The following is a 26769-nucleotide window of genomic DNA, read 5'->3' as shown; positions in this document are numbered from 1 at the left end:
CTGTAACAATGGTTAACAGTTCTATACAAATGTGAAAACTTGTCTGTAACAATGGTTAACAGTTCTATATAGATGTGAAAACTTGTCATCTTTGGCAAACTTGAATCATTTCAGACATGCTGAGAGCTCAAGGCACGTACTGTGGCAGCTCACTGGTCATCTCACACACTTAATGAGTTCCGTCCAAAGTACCACACCTTTCACTTCCATGCCCTTCGTCTTTCTCTTCAGATGACAAACGAAGATTTGTGTCGGAAGTCGCCCTGGAATAAAAAGGAAGAGCAAGTAAGCTAAAGTTAAAGGACTGCCTAGTTGAACTTTTTGGAGTTAAAAAAATTGTAGTTTTTCTTTACGCACCTCGTCCTCGGCTCTGACGTAGTCCACTCCTTCTCCTTTGGCTGGTGCTTTGTAACTGTGAAACACAACGGAGACATGATCAGAAGGCATTATGCTGTTGCAAAAACAACACATTTCTAGAAAGAATTGTTCCATGCATGTTATAAAACCAGGTCAAGTTGTGAGGTCAAGCTTGTTCATAAAGTCTAAATTGGCAAATGTTAAACCTCAATGAGCCATGACCCATCCCTATTGCCGCTCAAGAGGAAGTTTCACTCACTTGTTTCCAGTCTGTTTCTGGCTGGCGAAGTAGCCACGCTTGTACGCAAAGCAGAGGCCCACTGTTATGCACAATAGCACCACCACCAGCACTCCCAGGATGATCCTGGCAATATTGATATCATCTGGGGAAGAACAACAGGAAGGATGAAGAATTGATGTTTCAACTGGCTCTTTATGAATTGAACACCGGACTACTGGAATGACATGCTTCAACAAACAACATGTGTCTTGTGTACAAATTTGTCAGCTGTCAGACAGACTTACAGATTTCCATTGTCTGCGGTCCACACTCTGAGTGGCCCGCGTCGTTCTTTGCTCGGCAGAAGTACTCTGCTGAGTCGTTCATTCTGACAGCACTGAATTTCTGCAGAGGAAAAACCAACAGCAGCAAGTCTCAATTACACTCAGTATAAACAGAGTCCTTTCATTCTGGTGTATTTACTGCATGTGGGAAAGTGCAGGCTTATAACAAGGTTCAATTTGAATTACATTGGGGGTGGAACTGTCCCGAAAATGAGTTGCTAAACTGTTCAACAGATATCCCTTCAGTTCTCGTTGTATGCTGTCTCCCATCGGATTTTAACCCACGTTAATGAAGGTCTTGTCCTCTAATTCTAGTCCTGTTACTAATTAGTTAGCTTTCAGTTGGATATGAAAAGCAGATTTGGCAGCATGTGCTGGTGGTCTTCAAGGACAAGCGGCCAATATGAACAGTAGTAGGGTGTGACTCCCTGGAAGTAAAGTATGTCAGTGACAGCCAGGCCAAACTTTAGAAGCCAGTGTAAAGGTTGAGTGGAGTGAAAAGGCCGAGCCACTGACTATCTGGCTGAGCAGGGGAGAGGGAGTTCAGGAATGTGCCAATGAGGACAGCAGAATCCCCTAATGGCTCAAGCCCCCTCACACCATCAACTGTCACCCCAAAATATCTGCCCCTACCGCTGGGGGCAAGGCCACCACCCCCGCAGCCTCGCCTTGCACTACAGTGGCCCCTTCCCTCCCAGTCACCGCACACAAACATACACTCACCAGGGTGCCTGTTTCGGTGTTGAGCGTGTAGGAGGAGTTGATGAACTTAGGGCTGGTCTTGGGGTCATCTGGGATTTCCTCCTTGTTGCGGAACCATTGGTACTGAGACTTGGGGAAACCTTGATCCTCCACGCATCGCAGCTCTGCCGCCGTCCCTACAGGCACCGATTTGGGGACAGCACATTTCGGCACCACTGGCTTCACTGTGGACACAATCACACATTTAGCAATGGCAACATTCAGCATCTGATTGTGTCAAAAACAGCATAGCCTATGATACACACTGAATTGTAGTTACTAGGCCAATGAATGATCTCGGAGGGTGGGTATGTGTTTTTTGCCCCGTGCCAAACCCTGCCAACACTTTCCATCTTTAGCACTGCGATTTAGCGAGGGTGCAGTTTCAGAGGTTTCCCCATATAGCCCAGAACACGCCTTTGGAGCAGGGACGGGCCTGTCAAAAAGCATCCTCATACACTACGTGTGCCAAAAGGTTGGCGTGACCTAAAACACGGTTTCAGCTTACAGCATCGATAGTTGTAACCACTAATGCAGCTCCGTTTTAGTAAAACAGAGGAAAAACAAGTCCCTGTAAACTGATATGGCTGTTTTAGGTACAAAGACTACATGTTCATTGTGTTTTGTATGTTATGTTTCATAGCAACTTTCAAAGCTTCAAGGTTTAAGACTAACGGCAAACATTTTAGCATCGAAATTATGAGATGCATTAAATCATGATGAGATGATGAGATGCATTATTGCAACGCAAATGACTGATGGCAAACATGCAATTTCACAGAGGTAGCAGCAATGCTCCCTTCCCCAAACATGTAATTTCAGTCATAGCCACAAGGTGATGCATCTTCTTGTGGGTGTATAGTCTTGTATTTATTCTGGTTTCAATATTATACCACAGTTTACTGTAGTAATACAACTAATGATGTGCTTCTGGAGCAAGAAGCTGATGATGATGTGTTGAGCAGATGTGAAGAAATGTGGCTGGCTGGGATGATAGACCTACCTCTTACGACGAGGTTGATCAAAATCTCATCAAAGGATTTAAGGTCAGTCTGAGCGCTGACCTCGCAACGGTAACTGGCTGAGTCTGATCTTGTGGCGTTGGTTATCACCAATGTCGCAGGCTCTCTGATCATTGCTCTGCCCTCCAAATCTCCTGCAGGATTAAAAAACATGCTTTAAGTTGCCATTGATTTAATACAGGAATAATTCATGATGAGTATAAAACAGAATGTCGTTCCCTCATTAGTCCAAGTTGTTTGTGTCTGTAAGAGGATTTGAACATTTTTTGGGGGGGTTTTGTCACTTTGATATTGATGTTGGAGATATTAGTGAAGACGCCATTATGACAAAGCACTCCGTTGAGTCTGTTACCTGAGATTTTCTTCTCAAAGTAGACATAACTGGGCTCCCCATCCTTAATTTTCTTCCATTCGATTCTTGGGTTTTTTGTGGAGATGGACTCTATCAAACAGGACAATTCGATAGCTGCCAGAGGAGACAAGAGGGAATTAGATTTAAGTTTTTTTTTTAAAGGAAGAAGCAGAGGGTCGATGTTATCTACTTCTGGTTCCTTAGTGTCATGTCAAGGTCAAGCAGGAAATGTCTGTAACTGATTGTCATGTTGGTGTATATATTACGACATCTCTATTGGCTCTTACATTCAAACTCGTTGGCCCATGGCGCATCATTCGTTGTTTTCAGTATTACTGCCAATACGTTGAAGTAGCCTGCAAAACAGGAAAGGAAAAAATATGAGCCTTACTAACAAACGTTGCTATTACACACACGTGCAATGTCCATTGGTAGCTGTTTGCAGTGCTGTGGTATGTCAGCTGGCTGTTATGCCTGCATTAGGGATGTTTCTAACCAGTCAGTTCATCCAAAATTCCAGAAAGTCAATCAACATCAACCCCTCCATCCCCTTGCTCCCAGTCTACCAACCCACCCAGACGCATTCTTCATTATTTCCAGCGTACCATGACCTGGATCTGTTACCTTCCATTTTTAGTCTGGCGGGGCGAACCAATGCGGACATACGCAAGGCGAGCTCAGTTTCTGCGCACGGTGGGTAATTGTGCAGGGAGACGGGCGCCCTTCTCGGTGCGAGCTCTCCCGTGCCAGTGGCAGCCTAGCCGCCTGCCCGAACCCTCTCTTTCTTTCTCTCTCTCTCTCTGTTCCTGACACGTGTGCCCATGTAGCAGTAATGGGCCATGAGTGCCCTGGAAGCACGCCCGCTTTTGTCTATGACAGAGGGATGTACTATAAAAAGTTTAATTGAAGCAATCTTAAATGTGTTTTCTTCTGAACAAACTAAATTATCTAACATTAATGGTAGGTAATTTCACTTCTTTTAACGAAAAAAATACACAGCGTTTTCACATATGTAGACACTGGGTTGGTGCTGGAGGTTGAAAAGTGATGGAGTTGCAAGTCATTTATCTTACATGTATTTCAATATATTTTACCTTAAATCGTCTTATCTTTAAATGAGATAAATGACTTGCAACTCCATCACTTTTCAACCTCATATTCATTATTTCCAGCACCAAACCAGTGTCTACATATGTGAAAAGGCCGGGCTTCTATGATCTGTGGTTAAAAATATAAAAAGAGTTCTAAAAAATGCTTCTCTGTGACATCACAGGGTGGGATTAAAACATTTTTTTTTAAATGATTTTCAAAACCTGCAACAAGTTTTTAGCCAGAGGGAGGGTATTTTCTAGCTCCCTACATCACCGTGAATCTCATAGTGTTTGAAAATCACAGTTTAGAACTTTTTAACATTATTGTTTTCTACCAAACATACAAATGTAGAGACACTGGTTTGGTGCTGGCATTTTTTAGGCAAAAAAAATATCTGCCAATGATAGTAGATAATTTAGCTTGGTAAGAAAAAAACACTAATTTTAATAAATGAATTATCACTCATTATAAGATATTTATGCTTGATTAGATTTCACTTTTTGCCGTGTGCACTTCAGAATCATACAGAAAGGCCATGCTCCCACACATGCATCCCAACCCAGTCATACACCCATGAATAGTCTCCCTGAGACTAAAGCTTAGGCTCAAGTAGCTGCTAGAGGCCTAAGCCCCCCAATCCATTAAAAAGACAGGAGCCCATTTATAGCCTTTTACTGTTTTAGAGTTCACCAGGCCTCTGCTGATACAGTGAATTAGCAAAGCACCACACAGTTCTTTCACACAGTAAGGCGAGTCGGTGACCTGAAGTCTTTCTGAAAGCATAAGGTCACGGATCCTTTGGTAGACCATTCCCCAGGAAATTCTACTCACACCCAGGCATTAAAGTAGGTGTGTTTTCTGTGACACTCACCCAGTTCCTTGTAAGTCAAGGTCAGTTTGCTTTGGTATCATACTAGTTCCCTGCTATCCAATGCACTATCCAATGCAAGCATGGCTAAGGGAGCTGACTAGGGTTGCCTTCTAAAGCAGACAGGGTAAGCTGCTTACCCTAATGTCTCTGAGATCATTACTAGATCACAGCTTGTTTACCTTATGTCGTCAGTTTAAACACCATGCTATACATTGTCCCACATTTTGAAAAAGGTGATTATCTGCCCTCTTACATTAATCTTATATTGAACAATTAATGATATGTAGTAAGGGAGTGATCCGTTTACCCTCACTTCTTGGACAGACCAGAGCCTTAGATATGCAGTTTTAGAAACTGTTCTTCGTCCTGTCAGCATTACATGGCAATACAGGAATTTTGATAGTGCACAGGGCTGCAGGCCAGAAGGTTGTAGGTTGGCATACCACTGTAGACAAGAGTAGGGGTGGAAATATCGCCTTTATGGTAAAAACATTGCATGAATCTGTCATCGTATTTGCAGGTCAGAGAAAAAAATGGCCTTTTAGAAACATTTCACGCAATTGTACTTCATTTTACATATTAGGAGATTATTTTTTAATACCACACAAATTACTGAAATTGCAGGCTAAGGATGGACAGAGAAATAGGTCTATGTGTTTATCTTATCATATTTCTGCAATTCCAAATCAGTGTGTCTTGTTTGCAACGAACCTGTCGCTGTTTCTAAACATTTTGATCTGAGCGTGGTACTTTCAAAAGTTAGGCCTACCTTTCCACCCTAGGCCAACCAACACAGAAAAATGTAAGCTTTAACTGCTGGCTACTCTTCTTCTGTGGCTTAACCCAACAAAAAAAGGTCACAAGTATTTACCGAAAAGCTGTCTGGGTTTAAACAAAAACATTATATTGTACCGAAAGTGAATAGCTTAATCAATTGATAGTGACAGAATTAGATTACTTCTCAAGCAGTCTATTTTTTGTCTCCTCGGTTAAAGGTTGTAGCTCAGCCTCTGAATGTCAAAGAAAATTAAACAATGAAATCCCCATATCCATCGGAGTTACATCTTTCCCTGTCACGCCCTGACCTTAGAATTCTTTGTTTTCTTTATTGTTTTGGTTAGGTCAGGGTGTGACATGGGTGATGTATGTGTTTTTTGTACTGTCTAGGGGTTTTGTAGGTTTATGGGGTTGTTTATCATCTAGGTGTTTATATATGTCTATGGTTGCCTAGATTGGTTCTCAATTAGAGGCAGGTGTTTATCGTTGTCTCTGATTGGGAACCATATTTAGGCAGCCATCTTCTTTGGGCAAAAAGCACTGTTATAGATCAGTTTATATAATCGGATCCATTTTATTTTCTTCAAAATGTTTAGCTAACAAGGGGTAGGCCTGTGCTTTTTGCCATTTTATTTAATAAAAAGCCCATAACATCACTGGGGCCGAGCTCCCTGCCATCCAGGACCTCTATATCAGGCGGTGTGAAAAGAAGGCCCAGAAAATGGTCAAAGAAACCAACCACCCAAGCCATAGACTATTATTTCTGCTGCAGCACGGCAATTGGTCACTCCAGTATGTAAATGTGGTATTGGACCTGACTTTTTAAATATTTCCGGTATATAGTATGCTTCCTTACTTAAATACACAATAAAGTTTTTCATATTTCTTAATCTTATTTCTTGTGTTTTTTTCTAGTAATACATTGTTATTGATTATTGCACTGTTGGGTTTTGAGTTTGCAAGAAACACATTTTACTGTACTTGTGCATGTGACATTAAAACTTGAAACTTAATAAGCAACTAATTCTAAAACACTGAAAAATACAGAAATGGAATCAATTACAAATGACTATGTTTAAAAAATACTTAACCCTCCCCTTGACTGAAATGTAAAAAGCATGACCCTACTCCATTTTCCTCCAGGTAACCATTATGTAAATGTCGATCCATTGCTAAAGTTGAGGAGTGGGAGCGATGGAAAGGAAGGACTATGAGTAATTCTTTAGTGTAAGCCTTTGAAACTTTAATGTTCCCCACATTGCTAATGTTAATGGCTATGAATCTTTAATAACAGTATTTTGGGCTTTGTCTCTCGAGATGTGATCCATTTAATACAGTTCTAGTTCAGACAGACAACAAAAGTTAGGCCCTGAGAGGAAAAATGTATTCAGTTTGCCTTTTAAAAACCCACAAGCATTAGAAGTGACAAGGCATAAAAGCAGTATAAAATACAGTATTTTGTTAATACTGTAACAATGCTTGACTGAAAAGCTAATTTACTGTATTTCTAAACTGAAACATCAAATTGTTTTGTCAAAGCCTGAAACATATTCACATATTCTTCTATTTCAGAATATCAAGGGACAAGAAGACATGCCCTTGGTTATGAAAATAGAGCTCTTTGGCCATGCACACCAGTGGTGGGTTTAGCGTCGAAAGAAGGATGCATATCCAATAAGGAACCTCATACCTACTGTAAAATATAGAAGGGGAAAAGGGACACCTAGTCAGTTGCACAACTGAATGCATTCAACCAAAATGTCTCTTCCATATTTAACCAAACCCCTCTGAATCTCTGAAGGGGGGCTGCCTTAATCGACATCCAGGTCATCGTCACCCAGGGAGCAGTTGTTGTGGGGGTCAACTGCTTGCTCAAGGGCAGAACGGAAGATTATTCCAACTTGCCAGCTCGGGGATTTGAACAAGCAACTAACCGCTAGGCTACCTGCCGCCCCAGGTAGTTGTGAATCTTGGAAATTATGGGGCTATTTTGCATCCACTATTTTGCTTCCATCTTTAAGACAATAAACCCATATCAGCTTGCCTAAATATATTTCTAAACACAATAGTATTTTGTCTTTGATTTCACAAAACAGCTTTATTAATTTGTTTTACTTGCTAAAAGACTAGCTAAGGCTGTAAAGACAGTATTAGTGCATATTTAGTGCTTAAGTTAGCTTGAAACTCCAATAAAAGGTTGTGAGGTCTGGCCTAGAAACAATTGTCCAGGACAAAAATTGCAAAAACTCCAGGAATAAATTCCCATCTACATCCAGAGCATACTCGTTGGGAGTGCAGAAGGCAGCTTTTTAAACAACATACTAAATACTGTGAAAATATACTGTCCCCAACGAGTCCCGACGTTTGGTAATTTACACACAAAATAATCTAGTCTGCAGGCAGGAAGTCTGAATTCCTAATCATTTCCCTGGTTTGGCAGGCGAGGCTAGCTGAACAATACAAGAGATAGAGCGGATCCAGCAGGCCAGGCCCTTGCTTGAACATACATCCTCTTAACAATGACATCCTCCTTAGCGTTTGCACAGCAACAGATGGAGCTTTCCTGATGGGGGGCATTAGCGGATCGGCGGCAGTGGCCAGTAAAGCATTCGGAGTCTAGGCGGCAATGAGGAAGTGATGACTGTGCGCTGTGGGACAGGTATCTCCCGTCTCTCTTCCCCTGTCTGCCACATCCTGCCCTATGACGCCTGTCTTCCTGTCTATTCCCTCTCCGCCTTGCTCTGGGAGAGACTCTTCCCAGTGCCATGACGCAGCCCCTGACACCTGGGCCTGAGAGGCTGCTCTAGTGTTTCCCACTGGGTTCATATACAGTGGACGAACAGATCTTTGCAGTGTGTGTGCCTTTGTGTGTGTAGTTTAAGCCCTCAAACCATAAAGGTGCTCTGTGACTTATATTAACCTGTCTTTCCTTCTCTCTTTCCCGTCTTCCTGGCAGGGCACATCTGTGTGCGATCTGGCAATTTACATTCATGTTTTTTTAGTATCCCTCGCCTTCCTCAAGAGGGAAGGCTGGTTCTTCTTGGTAATCTTAAAATCCCAGGCGTAGCAGTGCTGAATAACATTTTTAGCAGAGCAACTGGAGAAAAAAGCCATCCCTTAGCTTCATTTCAAATTATACATGCAGATGACATGAAGATGGTGATTGAACTGATGACTAGAGAAAGGATGCCTGCATGTGAATTGGATCCTAGCTTTTTATGGTGTTTTCCTATTGGGAATGGCACAAATATTTCCCCTTCTGGTAGTAAAAGAAAGTTATAGAGGAGTGTGAAGTCATAAATGGAGGGTACCAATTAAGCTTCCCAGTGAAATCCCCAAGTGACAACGCTGCCTAGCACCTCAGCAAGATACTCCCATGCCCCTTTGAAAACCCCAGACATTTAAGTACCTAGTTTGCGAAGTATCTTCTAGTTGCTGTCTTCAAATATTTTTTTGAGTAGTGCACACAAACACGTGATTAGAAATTTGACACATCTCCTCAGTGAACATTCAACAGCACGTGAAGCGTTCCTCGTTATTTTTAAACTGCTCCATTGGTTCAGTTCCCCCAGGAGGAGGAGGCTGTGCGTTCGCTGAGCAAGTGGTGCCCACAGAGCAATTCATTATCATCCTTAGTTAGCGATGGCATTGGATGGGATGTGTTTCTGTGCTCTGCAACTTCCACTCCATATGTGGATTGTGTTAAACTAGGCTCTACCCCAGTGCTAAGAAATACTGTCCAGTACAACACTCCTCAAGACTTAAGCTCTCTTCTCCCTCTACTGCTCTTAAAAGTTCTGCATGGCTCCCTGTTGGCCAAGGTGTGGAAAAGGTCACACATTCTCCAATTCAGCCACTCGGGTAACTGCACTTCTGTACCGCCAGTGTCTTGGCCTGCCGAGAGTTTAACTTGTAGCCGAGGGAGACTATGTGAACACTTGGAATACCCCAAAGAGAGTAAATATTTATCTTCGCAAGCAAAACTAGGTTACAGTTTTTGTCACCACATACAGTGAACTACAAAAGTATTGGCACAGTGACACATTTTTTGTTGTTTTGGCTCTGTACTCCAGCACTTTGGATTTGAAATGATGCAATGACTATGAGGTGAAAGTGTAGACTGATTATGGATAATGCTGAATGAATCATGAATAATATTGAGTGAGAAATTTACAGAGGCTATTTTCATCCATATCGGTTGAATCGTTGAACCACTTTTTGTACAGAAGTAAGTAGCCTTGGTGTGCCTTGGCATGTGCGAGCCTTGGCGGTGCGAGCTGGAATGGCTCAAAGGAGCAGGAGCCTATCTCCAGTTTCTGTAGTGTGAGGCAGCTTGAAGTACAAGTACAGCCCCTGGACAGGACCCTCGTCTATCGCTGGCCTTACCCCCAATCTATCTACTTAATGCTGCGTGCCAAGCAGAGACGCATCGGGTCCCAGAGATGCATCTGGTTCGCATCAGATCTCATTTTTACAGTCTTTGGTATGATTCGGCCGGATCGAACTCACAACCTTCCAATCTCAGGGTGGACACTAACCACAAGGCCACCGAGTTGGTCATAGTCCCCCCATTTTAAGGAACCAAAAGTATTAGGACACAATTCACTTATATGTGTATTAAAGTAGTAAAAAGTTATGTATTTGGTCCCATATTCATAGCACGCAATGACTACATCAAGCTTGGGAATCTCCAAATTTGTTGGATGTATATGCTGTTTGTTTAGCTTGCGTTTCAGATTATTTTGTGCCCAATATAAATTAATGGTAAATCATTTATTGTGTCATTTTGGAGTCCCTTTCATTGTAAATTAGAATATAATATGTTTCTAAACACTGGATGCTACCATGATTACGGAATAATGAATCATGATGAGTGAGGAAGTTAGAGGCATAAATATCCCCCCCCCCCCCCCCCCCCCCAAAAAAAAAGAATTTGCTAACCTCCTTATTGTAATGGTGAGAGGTTAGCATCTTGGGGGAATGTTTATTCACAATTAATTCAGCATTATCCATAATCATGGTAGCATCCACATTAATGTAGACGTGTTTAGAAACATATTCTATTCATATTTACAATAAATGTGACCCCAAAATGACACAATACTCTATTTACCATTAATTTCTATTGGACACAAAATAATCTGAAACAACCAAAACAAACAGAAAAGGCATCACATTTGTAGTGTAACAAGCTTGATGTAGTCATTATGTGCTATGAATATGGGACCAAATATACATTTTTTGACTACTTTAATAAACATAAGTGAATTTGTCCAAATACTTTTGGTCCCCTAAAATGGGAGGACTACATGTATGTACAAAAAGTGCTGTAATTTCTAAACGGTTAATTCGATATGGATGTAAATACCTTCAACTTAAAGCTGACAGTCTGCACTTTAATTATACACATTAATTATACATTAATGTATAAGTCAATGTATAATTTCAGTTCCCATGTGCTGGAGTACAGAGACAAAACAAAATTGGCCCAATACTTTTTGAGCTCACTGTACTTGACCACTAGCTCGGTCTCCATTCAATTGGTGACAGGTTTTTATGTGAATATTCAAAAAAGTGCATAAAACAATATGTACATTTACACACCAGAGATGTGTTTCCATCAAACTGACTTATTGCGGATAAAAGGCTGTGCGTGATGACGTAGTGCACGTAAAAAAATAACTTGTTTTAAGTACCGAATAAAAAATACATAAATCGGTTTCAATCACATTTTCAACTATACTGATGGTTTAGTCAGAAAAACTGTTGCATTACAGTATATAGCCAATGTGCCCACTCAAATCTTGGCACGTACTCTAGCCAACAGCTCGCAGATATAGCGCGGGTAAACTACCTACACGATGAGATTATATTTTTTTATTTGTCAAACGGCAACCAAGCATCGATCAACATGTCACCATAACCGATTTGCCTAGTTAAATAAAGGTTACAAATTCGTAGGTGGAGGACCACACATCAATCACTTAACTCCAAGTTTACTTTGATATGATGGTAATTGTATCAATATTTGCGCATAAAGGTGTTTCCACCGCCATTTCTCAAATAATTAATTTTACTGACACAAAAAGATCCCACCATGTTGAACGAACAAATTGTCGACATTTATAAAATTGTCCCAGCATTTCCTGTTTCTGTCTGCCCGGTCGTGACTTTTTTCATATGTCAGGTAATTCATTTGCATGGAATGTTTGGCTAAAAACCTGGTTACAGAGAGTCTGTTTTTCTTTGGTAATGCTGTGAGAAATTTACTGGGAGGCCCTTCATGAAATGTGCAGGCTAAACCACATTGTGTTTTGAGTTACTTTTATCCCACTAAAACCAAATGCTTTCACAATACTGTTAGACAGGATAGTGTTCAACAGAAGTCAAATGAAAATAGCCTATAATCTCAGTGGCATGCGTTGCTTTCTCTCAAAAATACAGATCTGATTTGTTTTACCCCTAGGAGATGCCAATTCCCACTTAGCTTAGCTGCAAATATATACACTGTCTGGACTCAGACAGACTAATGAATTCATGAATTGACACTTATATTCCATATAGAATAAACTCCTTTCTAAGAAAGGATTAGCCCTGACCCCAAAACAAAGCATGTTCCAGTTTCCACAGTTTCTATACCAAAGCATGCAAATTTCCCTTCCCCCACCAGTAACCAGGAGCTCTGGTTGTCAGGGTTGGGGAGTAACTGAATACAGTTAATCTCTTACATGTAATCTTATTACAAAACAACTGTAAATCTAATATGTTACCAGAAAAAAAGCATTGTAATCAGATAACAGATACCTTTGAATACTTTTAAAATTCAGAAAGAACGTTTGTGAAAAAAGACTGCTACATTTCTGTTTTCTCAATGACTTTAAATTAGGCATTGAAAAAAGGTGCAAGTTTAAGTTTTTTCCACCTGAGGGAATCTGACCACAAGTCAAATGTGTTTGATGGATAATTTGTGTTCTTTCCTGCCTCTTGTGGGGAAAGTAATCAGATTACATTACTGAGTTTGGGTAATCCAAAAATTGCGTTAACCCACTGTTACTAGGCCGTCATTGTAAATAGGAATTTGTTCTTAACTGACTTGCCTAGTTAAATAAAAGGTTAAAGAAAAAAATAGAAAAAAATACAGATTACATTTAGAAAGTAACCTACCCAACCCTGCTGGTGGTGGCCCACCTTTTTTATGAGCTGGGGGGAAGTGGCTAAATGGGGATTTTCCATTACAGCACCATTGTGTTGCCAGTGATTATGTTAATTTTTTATTTAAAAAAATATTTTACATTTATTTAACTAGGCAAGTCAGTTAAGAACAAATTCTTATTTTCAAAAGTACCAGTGGCCTGGGCTTGGCCCCAGGTTAGACCAGGTCCGCCGAAGCAATGGCCCATAAGATGGAAACAGCCTTTTGGGGAAAACACTGGTGGTAAGTCCTTAGTAGAAATGTGCCAAACTGACCTCAAGTCTTCAGTGAAAATAACAACAACAATAGCAGGGACCGGTTTTAGGGCAAAGCTTGCAGGCCGTGTGACCGCAGGTTGTGTTGTCACAGCTAAGGTCATCCAGCAGTGTCAGTGACCTCCAGTTCCTCAGTGGAGGTCACTCTCGACAGCTGACTTGACCGGTCAACTTTGTTATCCCCTCTCACCCCTATTTTTACGCTTCAGGTCCAACACAGTTTAACATTGTTGTGGGGATACATAGTGGCGAGGGCACACTGAAGCCTCTTTATATAAGAAGTGAAGATTACCACCATGGGCCGACTAACACCATTACCAGAGGTATTTAGTTGAATTTTTACCCCGTTTCTTGGACGATAAGCAAAATCGCCCACCATTTGCTTTCGTAAAGTGCCACTTCTCTTCTTATTGGATGATACAAATAACCTCTGGTTTCAATCAAACACTGGATCCATCTGTTCATCCTCCAAGCTTGAGCTCTGACAAGATATTCTGAAACGAAAGGTTTGTCTGCTGTCACAGATGGGCACAGATGCACCAGAAATGATCCAAAAGCTTATTTCTCTCCAATGAAATACACACATGTGTTTACATCCCTGTTAGTGAGCATATATCCTTTGTCAAGATAATCATTCACCTGACAGGTGTGGCATATCAAGAAGCTGATTAAACAGCATGATCATTACACAGGTGCACCTTGTGCTGGGGACAATAAAAGGCTACTGTAAAAGGTGCAGTTCTGTCCCACAACACAATGCCACAGATGTCTCAAGTTGAGGGAACGTGTAACTGGCATGCTGACTGCAGGAATGTCCACCAGAGCTGTTGCCAGAGTCCAGGACCTCCAGGACCAGTCCAGGACCTCCAGATCTGGCTTCTTCACCTGTGGGATCGTCTGAGACCAGTCACCCGGACAGCTGATGAAACTGTGTTTGCACAACCAAATTTCTGCACAAACTGTCAGAAACTGTCTCAGGGAAGGTCATCTGCTTGCTCGTCGTCCTCACCAGGATTTTGACCTGACTGCAGTTCGGCTTTGTAATCGTCTTCAGTGGGCAAATGCTCACCTTCAATGGCCACTGGCACGCTGGAGAAGTGTGCTCTTCACGGATGAATAGCGGTTTCAGCTGTACCAGGCAGATGGCAGACAGCATGTATGGCTTCGTGTGGGCGAGCGGTTTGCTGATGACAACGTTGTGAACAGAGTGCCCCATGGTCTAGGTGGGGTTATGTTATTGGCAGACATAAGCTACGGACAACTAACACAATTGCATTTTATCGATGGCAATTTGAATGCACAGAGATAACGTGACGAGATCCTTATGCCCATTGTCGTGCCATTCATCCCATCACCTCATGTTTCAGCATGATAATGCTGTCGCAAGGATCTGTACACAATTCCTGGCAGCTGATGTGTCACACTGCATGAGGCAAATGGTGGTCACACCAGATACTGACTAGTTTTCTGATCCACGCCCATACCTTTAAAAAAAAATCTGTGACCAACAGATGCCAGTCATGTGAAATCCATAGATTAGGGCCTAATTTCTTCCGTGTAATTAACCCTAGGCAACTTTAACATTTGACCACTATTGCAATGCTGTGATTGCACAATATGTTGTGATAGTACCCTAAGAGTCACACATCATTTTTGTGCCTCATCTCCTCGAATCACAGGTTGTCGCTGGACTTGCCTTGCCATTGCTGTTTTCCTCTCTCTTTTCAGTATTGGGTAACAACTGAATATGGCACCAGCAGAAAGTCCTTTTGTATCCAGGATGCTGGGGTTGCTAGTGGATACCAGATCAGGGAAAGTCCTTTTGTATTCAGGATGCTGGGGTTGATAGTGGATACCAGATCAGGGATTGACGTCACATTGGTTGCATCTATATGATGATTGAAACAGTCACGGGAGGAATGTTAACTCCTGTCATAAAATGATTTGATATCTAATGGTAATGCATACAGGCAATCAAATTCCAAGTTCAGAAATGTACATGGGCTTTGTGGTCTTCCCTCATTCCATTGCGACTAAATATAGTGCAGTTCAAGCAAAGATAACGCAAGCCTCTCAAAGAAAATACCTCGGAGTCCTTCAGCTGCCGAGCAAATGTCACCAGGCTTGATATGGGAGAGGAGGGCTGTGTTGTAACAGTGCAAGAGAGCAGCAAACTTCAATTGTATGTGCAATCTTTAAATGATAATGCCCAAGAAGTCCGTGTTCGGAGGATATATTGTCATGGGTGTTGTTGCAAACCGTGCCATACAAGGGATTACCAACATATTTCCATTAAAAACATTATTTTGATGAATTTATTCATACTATTTAATCCTTCCACAAGATATGTATTTATTTTTTTCTCTATTTAACTATGCAAGTCATTAACAACAAATTCTTATTTACAATGACGGCCTAGGAACAGTGGGTTAACTGCCTTGTTCAGGGGCAGAACGACAAATTTTTACTTTGTCAGCTCGGGGATTCGATCTTGCAACCTTTCGTTTACAAGTCCAACACTCTAACCACTAGGCTACCTGCCGCCCCATGTAGTCCTGACACAAATCTAAGTTTGCTACCTAAGCCGGCTGGTCGACATTGTCTTTTTTTCTGTATTTTGGGCAGTAGGAGTGAATGATAATGCCCTCGAAGCCCAGTCGTTCTTTATAAATGTTCCAATGACATACTGGCTGGCAACATTATTATCCTTTGCTTGCTAGCTAGCCAACTATAGCTAACTTAGTACATCAAACTGTGCAGCCAGAAAAACAGTAGTAAGTAGTTGCATTTTGTGTTTGTTTAAGCTGTTTTTAGTGACATTTATTTGGACGAATCCATAATGAGCTAATGATGCACGATTTCGCCTGGCATAGAACATGTACTCTCTTGTCAGAACACTGTTGTTTAGAGGAACTAGCCAACAACACACTTCAAACTAAAGCTGGAAAGACAGAAAACTAGCTGCATTTCATTTTGTTTTATCTGTATATATATCTATAAAAATGATGCCAGCTCATTCATGATTTCAACTGTCAGAGAAAAGCTGCCTGCCTATCTGTTTTGTCCGGACTCCCGACATGTTTCTTACTATGGGACAGCTGTATATCGAATTTCAATATTGAAACAATGTTGCAAATGTCAGAGAGACAGACAGCAAAGTTTATCCAAGTCTCCACTGTTGAAAACCAAATGCTAGTGTAAAAGAAATGGGAGATAATGTCTGGATGCTTTTTATAGTGGAGCTCAAGTTTATAAAGTGCCTAGCTGGGCTAATGAGACAGTGGATTGTGCAGTGCCAGTGAGATGGAACAGAATAAATATGCATTTCAACATCATAGATTTAGCCGGTGGTAACTGCTGGAATGCAGTTTTAACCAATCAGCATCCAAGATTAGACCCAGCCGTTGTATAACATGCTATATCCAGTAAGATACCTACTGCTGAAAAAAACTGTGTGCACTGTGTGTGTATAATGGTCTCTGATTAGAAGTTATGGTTGGGAATCAGTAGTATGCTCATTTACATTCCATCTTCTCCAGGTCGACTCTGGCAGAGTTCAGTTTTACCCGGAAGGGCTCTTTGCGCATTCATTTATTCTGCATTTGCATGTGTGGCTGCGATAAGCCCCGCTTCAGGGCAGCCCCTTGTGCTTTTACGGCAGAGAGGGGCCCTCTTGATCTACGCAGGTCAAAGAGTAGGCCTGACTAGAACCAATGAGAGAGTGGAGGGGTTAGGGGGCGATGGTGTCACCGAATGCCTGGGAACCTGTCACTTTGCGTCAGCGTTTTCATCTGGCCGCTATCACTTTGTCCTCCAGCTGAGTAGTTACTAACTCACAGGCTGGTCCACAAAACTTCACTCTTCACCTTTGGTGGCGCAGCCATACCAGTTGTGATCTGCACTCGCTTAACATTAGAATACAGGATGTCAAAGTGCTCCAAAAATGTGCTATTCAATTGAATTATTAACTAAATGCAAAACATTTCTGAATGGTCTTTGAGCAGAATATTGCCGTCCCCATTCATTGAGTCATGTGCAGCGTCTTTGCATGATAAAATCTTGTTCCTGGATTAAAATAGTGCTCTTGTTTGGTGTCCTACTGGTGGTTCACAGGGTCCAGGCCCTCCTGCATGCCAATTGAGACCATTGTTTTGTGACACAGTTTTAGGCAGTAGGAGTGAGTGAATGATAAATTCAACTGAACAATTGTCGATGGCCATTGTGTGCCAGGAATAATGGCATTCCAGCTTTACCCAGTAGAAAAGCATAACAAAAATTTGCATCCCCCGGCCTACAGGCCTAACTGAATTAAGAGGTCCAGAGATATGCCTGACCAGATTTACATTTGTAAAGTTGTTTAACAGAAACATTGCTGCATTAACTCCTATAAAGATAGGAAATATTTATGTTAAATTCAAGGTTGTTAAGATAATCATGTTTCAATCATTTAATGCAGTCTTTATTCCTCATGACTTAATATGATATCAGATCTCAACACTCAATATTACCTAGATGTAAAGAAACAGGCACTTGATTCACAGTATGTTGCATCACACTTATCTGCACCAAACAGACCCCTCAGTATACATAGACTTTACAGTCAGACATCAGTCCTACTCATAATTAACCAGCATTTATCCTTACTTTTCTCCATAAACTATTCTGCTGAGCTACAGAGAAAAATGTCATACTGTGTGCTACCTACAGTGCATTTGTAAATTATTCAGACCCCTTGACTTTTTCCACATTTTGTTACGTTACAGCCTCATTCTAAAATTGATTAAATAAAATGTTTTCCTCAATCCAAACACACACACACACACACACACACACACACACACACACACACACACACACACACACACACACACACACACACACACACACACACACACACACACACACAATGACAAAGTGAAAACAGACCTTTACAAAGTATTCAAACCCTTTGCTATGAGACTCGAAATTGAGCTCAGGTGCATCCTGTTTCCATTGATCATCCCTAAGATGTTTCTACAACTTGATTGGAGTCCACCTGTGGTAAATTCAATTGATTGGACATGATTTGGAAAGGCACACAGCTGTCTATATAAAGGTCTCACAGTTGACAGTGCATTTCAGAACAAAAACCAAGCCATGAGGTCAAAGTAGTTGTCCATAGAGCTCCAAGACAGGATTGTGTCGAGGCACAGATCTGGGGAAGGGTATAAAAAAATGTCTACAACATTGACGGTCCTCGAGAACACAGTGGCCTCCATCATTCTTAAACGGAAGAAGTTTGGAACCACCAAGACTCTTCGTAGAGCTGGCCACCCGACCAAGCGGGGGACAAGAGCCTTGGTCGGGAAGGTGACCAAGAACCCGTTGGTCACTCTGACAGAGCTCCAGAGTTCCTCTGTGGAGATGGGAGAACCTTCCAGAAGGGCAATGATCTCTGCAGCACTCCACCATTCAGGCCTTTATGGTAGAGTGGCCAGACGGATGCCACGCCTCAGTAAAAAGGCACCTAAAGACACTCAGATGGTTCACCTTCCAACACAACAACGTACCTAAGCACACAGCTAAGACAACACTGGAGTTGCTTCGGGACAAGTCTCTGAATGTCCTTGAGTGGCCCCGCTAGTGCCCAGACTAGAACCTGATCGAACATCTCTGGATAGACTTGAAAATAGCTGTGCAGCGACGCTCCCCATCCAACCTGACTGAGCTTGAGAGGATCTGCAGAGAAGAATGGGAGAAACTCCCCAAATACAGGTGTGCCAAGCTTGTAGAGTCATGCCCAAGAAATGTGATATCTGTTTTTTATTTGTAATTAATAAGGAAACATTTAAAACACGTGATATATATTTTTTTTTATACATTTGGAAACATTTTTTAAAACCTGTTTTTGCTTTGTCGTTATGGGGTATTGTGTGTAGATTGATGAGGGGGAAAAAATCTATATAATCCATTTTAGAATAAGGCTGTAACGTAAGAAAATGTGTAAAAAGTAAAGGGGCCTGAATACTTTCCGAATGCACTGTAGTCTATTCCCTGTGTTGTATTAAATGGCAAGCATACTGTTTATATTACTACCTCTTAGGTAATCTCTTTTTACTTGCCAAGGGCAGCATGAAATTCAAAACAGCCAGTGCTATAAGTCTGATAACGCCAATAGAATTATGATAGGGCGTTCTGATAACAGGTAAAATAATCTAAGCTTGGAACTGCTCATCTACATATTTATATCCAGGCACATTTACACAGGAAGCATTATAAGTCACGCACATTTTAGTGGGTATGAAAGTGCGAATGGAGAGGAGAGGTGCGCCAGTTTGACATTCTGCTGTGCATAAAGGGAAGCCACCATGCTATATGGGTTGTGCATAGCTTGTTCTGGAGTCAATACTGTACATTAAGTGCAGGTTAGTGGTGATGTGGTGGACAATCAGCGGTAGCGGGTCTGGTAGGGTGAGAACAGGTTAGCGTTTGAGAAGCCTTGCAGCTATAGTGGCCCCCATAGTTTGCTAAATGGTTGCACTCTCAAGTAAGCATAGCAGTTTCCTGATATTTTACAGGCAGCTGGGGAAGCCTTGACCATCCTCCCTTAAGATCAATAGGTGGCTGATTTTTCAACCCCCGGCTGGCCCGTGTAAGATGCTGAAAATACCTTCTGTCAAGGCAAATTGAGTGGGCGGCGCCCCTGAGGTAGCACTCCGGTGTTTACAATCTGACACGCCACACATCTCGCACGTCAAAATACATTGGGGAGCTCCCTCAGACCGTGGTAGGGGCTTAAGAGATCCATGGGCCTAATTCAGCTCATCACAGAGTTTTGGCAGGGGACAGAGTCAATCCCGTGCTCGAAGCGAAGCTCCTACAACAAAAATCTGTGTTAAATCGTGTTGCTCTCGGGTGCCAGAATTAGCTGCTCACAGCACTCTGCACAGATGGCATCTGCCCTGCTCGCTGCAAATGCCTCACATTCTAGTCCAAGCAGACTGACCTTTTCCTAAATCCTAATTAGGAATGTAATTTCCACCCCAGCCTTTTCCATTGCAACGAAAATAAATGTCTATGCTTTGTCGAGAAAGGGAAAAATAGCTTTTTGTGGGTTTAAATAGGTTTCTTGGCCAAATATTATGGTCAAGTAATGTGATTGTGATGACATTTTGAAAAAACAAAACAAGCAATGGGGTTGAAACATGGGTGATGCTAGTTCACTCCATAACCCCTGACAGTGTTCATACACAGATAGATAATACTATTGTGGTTAAATCTCTAGACATGCCCTGAGAGTAAGAGCTAAATATGTATAACGTCATCCTATAATAATCCCAGCTTCCACAGACATATGCATAACCCCCCACATGTACTTCTCATCCTCCAACTGCGATAATAACTCTTTCCTAAATCTTTCCAATAACAAGATACAACTCCTTAATAATTCCTCACAAGCATAAAGAGATACCAATGCGTGAGTTTCCGGAATGTCGCCTCAGCGTATAGTTTACGTCGTAATGGCCTATTTGGCCCGATACACTGGGGTAGGTTCGGCCACATTGGCCCGAGCTACAGCGATAAGCGGCCATTGTTGAGAGTGCCAGCCGACGTATGCAGCAGACACCGGTGAGCTAAGGCTTGTCTGACAGCTGAATAATAACGCCACACTGCTAGCAGAGACGTGTTGATTTAGTGGGGGCAAAAGCCTTAATCCGCCTCACTTCCTGGTCCAAAGGATGCTCGCTGTGCTCTGAAAAAGGGCTGAGTTGACAGGGCGTCCTGTGTGACACTGCCTCTGGGGACAAGAACATTGGCCAGACTTCACTGGCTCGCTTGAGCTTTTCACAAAACTGAGACTTTTCACAACCTTAAATATCTAAATCTAGCAAAGTGGTTTGGCTTTATCTATTCATCTCTCTGTGTTTCCCAATGGAATGTATCTACTACGTAGGCTTAGATCCTGTTGGAAGTGAGTGGAACAGTTTTCTATTGGACAATGTGACAATGGCCGAAACACATTGTAGCACAGCCAAAGATAGTCACTTACTGAACTCTTTAGCCACACAATCATGGTGTTCACAGGGCAGAGTCTGTGAGAAGGCAGCAGGAAGCTCATGAAGTCTCTATAATGGGCCTCCCGGTAGCATTCAGTCCACTCATCGAGATGCTATCAGCCCTGGAACAGCAGCCCAAGCACAAATCCCATCGCCCCCACTGTCTTCCTCTCCAGCAGTTCCCCCCCCCCCCCCCATAGCTAATCCCATTAATTGCCTTTTGTTTGCACTCCTGAACAAAAGCCATCTTGTGCAGTGGGACAGCAACTTCGAATGCCTGGACAGTTAGGCTAGTTGAATGGATAAATAGCCTATACATCCCCCTAGTCACCTCTCTATTCTGGACACTGTTAAGTGGTTTCTTTTTTCATGACATGTCAAGGTTGTCAACAGCCATTTTATTTGATGAGATAGTGTGTTGCAAGGTATGCCTTTTAGAATGTTATTCTTACTGGCATTAAAAGAAAAATGAGCTAGCACTTCTATATAAAGAATAGTGAAGGGTGGGGGGAGGGAATTGATACAGTCACATATTGCAATTACATTTTTGGACGATATGTCTATATTTGACTCAATTTGTTAAAAATAAATATACAGTGCCATCAGAAAATATTCAAACCGCTTGACTTATTCCACATTTTGTTATGTTACTGTCTGAAATCAATATTGATTCAATTGTTTTTCCTCACCCATCTACACACAATACCCCATAATGACAAACTGAAAGCATGTTGTTGTTTTTTTGCACATTTATTGTTAATGAAATCTCATTACCTAAGTATACACACCCCTGAGTCAATACATGTTAGAATAATTTTTGGCAGCGATTACAGCTGTCTTTCTTTCTGGGTAAGTCTAAGAGCTTTGCACACCTGGATTGTACAATATTTTCCGATTATTCTTGAAAAAAATATTCAAGCTGGGTCAATTGGTTGTTGATCAATGCTAGACAACCACTTTCAAGTCTTGCAATATATTTTCAAGCAGATTTAGGTCAAAACGGTAACTCGGCCAACATCTCCTTGGTAAGCAACTCCAGTGTAGATTTGAACTTGTGTTTTAGGTTATTGTCATGCTGAAAGGTGAATTCATCTCCCAGTGTCTGTTGGAAAGCAGACTGAACCAGGTTTTCCTCTAGGATTTTGCCTGTGCTTAGCTGCATTCTTTATGTTTTATCCTGAAAACCTCCCTAGTATTTAACGATTACAAGCATACCCATAACATGATACAGCCTCCACTATGCTTGAAAATATGGAGAGTGGCACTCAGTAATGTGTTGTATTGGATTTGCCCCAAACATAACACTTTGTTTTCGGGAGAGAAAAGTTAATTGCTTTGCCACATTTTGCCTTGTTGCAAACAGGAAGCATGTTTTGGAATAAAAAATATTCTGTACAGGCTTCCTTTTCGCTCTGCCAATTAGGTTAATATTGTGAGGTAACTTCAATGTTGTTGATCCATCCTCAGTTCGCCTATCACAGCCATTAAACTCTGTAAATGTTTTAAAGTCACCATTGGCCTCCAGCAAATGAGTTAGGAAGGACGCCTGTATCTTTGTAATGACTGGGCATATTGATACACCATCCAAAGTGTAATTAATAACCTCAAATGGATTTTCAATGTCTGTTTTATTTTACCCATCTACCAATATGTGCCCTTCTTTGCGAGGCATAGAAAACCTCCCTGGTCTTTGTGTTGAAATGTGTGTTGGAAATTCACTGCCCGACTGAGGAACCTTAAAGATGTATGTTTTGGGTACAGAGATGAGGTTGTCATTAAAAATGTATGTTAAACAATGATTGCACACAGTGAGTCGATACAACTTATGTGACTTGTTAAGCAAATGTTTACTCCTGAACTTATTTATGCTTTCCAAAATAAAAGGTGTTTTATACTTATTGACTCAAGACATTTCAGCTTAAAATGTTTAATTTGTATACGTTTCTCAAAATATAATTCTGCTTTGACATTTGGGGTATTGTGTGTAGGCCAGTGACAAAAACATCTAAATTCAGGCTGAACATACAAAATATTTTGCTACTGAAAAGTAGCATTAGCTAGCGCTAGTTGGCTGAACCTGCGCCCCCACAAAAAAATGTCATCCTATAGCATGTTCTCCATCTTCTTTTTAAATAGTGGGCCAACATATTTTCAGAACTTTTATTTCCCTGACTGATTAAAACTTGTTTTTCTCGTGCTCTCTCAGCAGCAGACATATCGTGAGAAATATGTTTGGAACATCAAATCGCAATAAAAATGGCAGTAGTGAATCGCAATACATATAGTGAGAATTGCAATATATTGTATCGGCACCTAAGTATCGTGACATTATCGTGAGGTCCCTTGCAATTCCCAGCCCTAATCAAGACATATCTACACTTAATTCTACACAGAATTAAAACAAATTGTATTTGTTACATGCTTCGTAAACAACAGGTGTAGACTAACAGTGAAATGCTTCCAGTGAAATCCTTCCTATAAATGCAGAGAGAAATAATAGAAAAATAATAAATACACAATGAGTGATAATGATAACTTGGCTATATACAGTACACTGGATACCAGTACCAAGTCGATGTGCAGGGGTACAAGGTAACTGAGGTACAGTTCATTGTAAAGAAGAATTTGTTCATACTAAAGTTACAGACATATGTACATATAGGTAGGGGTAAAGTGATGAGGCAACAGGATAGATAATTAACAGTAGCAGCAGCGTATGTAATGAGTCAAACAAAAGAGGGTCAATGTAGATAGTCCAGGTAGCTATTTGGTTAACTATTTAGCAATATTATGGCTTGGGGGTAGAAGCTGTTCAGGGTCCTATTGGTTCCAGACTTGGTGCATCGGTACCACCTGCCCTGCAGTAGCATAAAGAACAGTCTATGACTTGGGTGGCTGGAGCAGTTGACAATTGTTATGGCCTTCCTCTGACACTGCCTGGTATAGACCCAGCAAAAAGGGGACGCCCTGAGGACATTCGGCGACGTTCCCATTAGGTCCCTTAAGGGTTTTGGGCACAATGTTATCCCACTGACGTTCTGAGTTGCAGCAGCTGTTCTAAGTTTGTCGCGTGATGGTCTAGGGCAGGACTTGCCCACCAGAGTGTACACACAATGCCGCTGGGGGTACGCCAAATAAAAATGTGATTCACATTGCTTTAAATATTTAAAAAATACATTCCTTTACAAAAAAAAGTAAAACAATTCTTCACGATTTCAAACAGTCCATTTAGTAAGGCCCTCGTCCATAGAGACACATACCAACTCTACTGGTAGTACTGCTACTACCAGCAGTACTACACCTGCAACTGTCGACGACACAAGTTGTTCTGCTTCCACGAGCACATCCAATGTTTGCATCAGTAATTCTACATGTTGTTAACCCAGCTAGCATGGACACTGACAGTTGTGAATCTGATGCAGCCAAAGAGCTACTGCCCTCTTACCCGGGAAAGCACAGAACAACAGACAGGGACGTTGGACCATCAAAGCGCAAATATGATGAGAACGACATTGATTTGGAGTTCATTTATATTGCCTTTTCTCAGCCACAGTGTGTTATATGTGCAAAAGTACTATCTCACAACTCAATGAAACCTTCACTCTTGCGTGCATTTAGTAATGTGCGTGCATTCAGAAACAAAAAGATGCCCATTTGAAAAATAAGCCACAGGAGTTTTTTGAGCGAGAATTAAGACGACTTTTGAGTAGTAAGACATGTATAAAAGCAACAGATACCATTAATAAGAAGGGGCTAGAAGCAACTTATATGGTGAGTTACCAAGTGGCTGGGACAGGCAAGCCCCATACTATTTTGGAAGACTTAATTCTTCCTGCTGCTGAGGATATGGCTGAGACAATGCAAGGGGAAAAGGCCAATAAAACTATACAGACAATGCCTTCATCAAACAACACTTTCATGACACATCAGTGACATGGCAGGAGATGTTTTGAAACAATTACTGCTTCACATACAAGCCAGTGAATTATATGTGTTACAGCTGGATGAGTCAACAGACGTGGCGGGCCTGGCACAGCTCCTGGTATATGTCCGTTACGTTTATGTGGGGTAAATTAAGGAAGACTTCCTCTTCTGGAAACCAGGACAACAGGAGAGGATATTTTTAAAGTACTGGACAGCTTTGTGACATCAAATGGACTTTGGTGATCAAGATGTGTTGGTATCTGTACTGATGGCGCAAAGGCCATAGTGGAGTGGTAAAGTGCGTGCAAGCAATTGCTCCCGATGCCACTTGGGTACACTGCAGCATCCACCGAAAGGCTCTTGCTGCCATAGGAATAACTGACAGCTTGAATGATGTTTTGGACACTACAGTGAAAATGGTTAACGTTGTTAAAGTAAGGCCCCTGGACTCTTGTGTATTTTCTGCACTGTGCAATGATGTGAGCAGCGACCATGTAACACTTTTACAACATACAGAAGTGCGCTGGTTATGAAGGGGCAAAGTATTGACACATTTTTTTAAATTGAGAGAAGAGATTAAAGTTCATTTTATTTTACTAGGCAAGTCAGTTAAGAACAAATTCTTATTTTCAATGACAGCCTAGGAACAGTGGGTTAAATGCCTGTTCAGGGGTAGAATGATAGATTTGTACCTTGTCAGCTCAGGGATATGAACTTGCAACCTTTCGGTTACTAGTCCAACGCTCTAACCACTAGGCTACCCAGCCACCCCTTTACTGGCAATCATTTTCACTTGTCTGACCGCTTGCATGATGACAAGTTTCTCATACGACTGGCCTATCTGGGTGATGTTTTTTCTCGCCTGAATGAGCTGAATCTAGGATTACAGGGACTCTCCGCAACTATATTCAATGTGCAGGACAAAATTGAGGCTATGATTAAGAAGTTGGAGTTCTTCCCTGTCTGCATTAACAAGGACAACACACAGGTCTTTCCATCATTGTATGATGTTTTTGTGTGTAAATGAACTCAAGCTTACGGACAATGTCAAATGTGATATAGCGAAGCACCTGAGTGAGTTGGGTACACAATTACGCAGGTACTTTCCCGAAACGGATGACACAAACAACTGGATTCGTTATCCCTTTCATGCCCTGCCTCCAGTCCACTTACCGATATCTGAATAAGAGAGCCTCAGCGAAATTGCAGCACGCGGTTCTGTTAAAATCAGAAGCCACTGCCAGATTTCTTGATTGGGCTGCCCTCAGAGTATGCTACCCTTGGCAAATCGCGCTGTTAAGACACTGATGCCCTTTGCAACCATGTACCTATGTGAGAGTGGATTCTCTGCCCTCTCTAGCAAGAAAACTTAATACAGGCACAGACTGTGTGTGGAAAATGATTTAAGAGAGACTCTCTCCAATACAACATTTTATGAGCATCCTTTCAAGCACACCCTTCTCATTAACCTGTGGTGAGTTATTCACAATTTTCGATGAATAAATAAGGTTTTATATGTAAGATTGTAAAATAAAGAGCAAAATGATTGATTATTATTATATTAAA

The 26769-nt window shown here is 41.5% G+C and overlaps 1 protein-coding gene across 2 annotated transcripts in view; it reads right to left on the bottom strand.

Annotated features, from left to right (window-relative positions):
* The window catches only part of LOC139423213 (junctional adhesion molecule 3B-like), a 51215-nt gene continuing 24446 nt past the window's right edge, over positions 1–26769 (bottom strand). For both annotated transcript variants that reach the window (XM_071174968.1, XM_071174969.1), the window contains exons 2-9: positions 3324–3392; positions 3037–3150; positions 2666–2818; positions 1645–1847; positions 883–982; positions 617–740; positions 358–412; positions 1–263 (exon numbers count right to left, since the gene is read on the bottom strand). In XM_071174968.1, the coding sequence (XP_071031069.1) occupies positions 228–263; positions 358–412; positions 617–740; positions 883–982; positions 1645–1847; positions 2666–2818; positions 3037–3150; positions 3324–3392 (854 nt within the window). In that variant the 3' untranslated portion in view covers positions 1–227. The remainder of the gene's footprint in view (positions 264–357; positions 413–616; positions 741–882; positions 983–1644; positions 1848–2665; positions 2819–3036; positions 3151–3323; positions 3393–26769) is intronic.

This window comes from Oncorhynchus clarkii, chromosome 12 (assembly GCF_045791955.1).
Source record: "Oncorhynchus clarkii lewisi isolate Uvic-CL-2024 chromosome 12, UVic_Ocla_1.0, whole genome shotgun sequence".
Classification (NCBI taxonomy): Eukaryota; Metazoa; Chordata; class Actinopteri; order Salmoniformes; family Salmonidae; genus Oncorhynchus; species Oncorhynchus clarkii.
The sequence above is the reverse complement of the archived record's forward strand: the minus strand, read 5'-3'. Positions and strand labels throughout refer to the sequence as shown.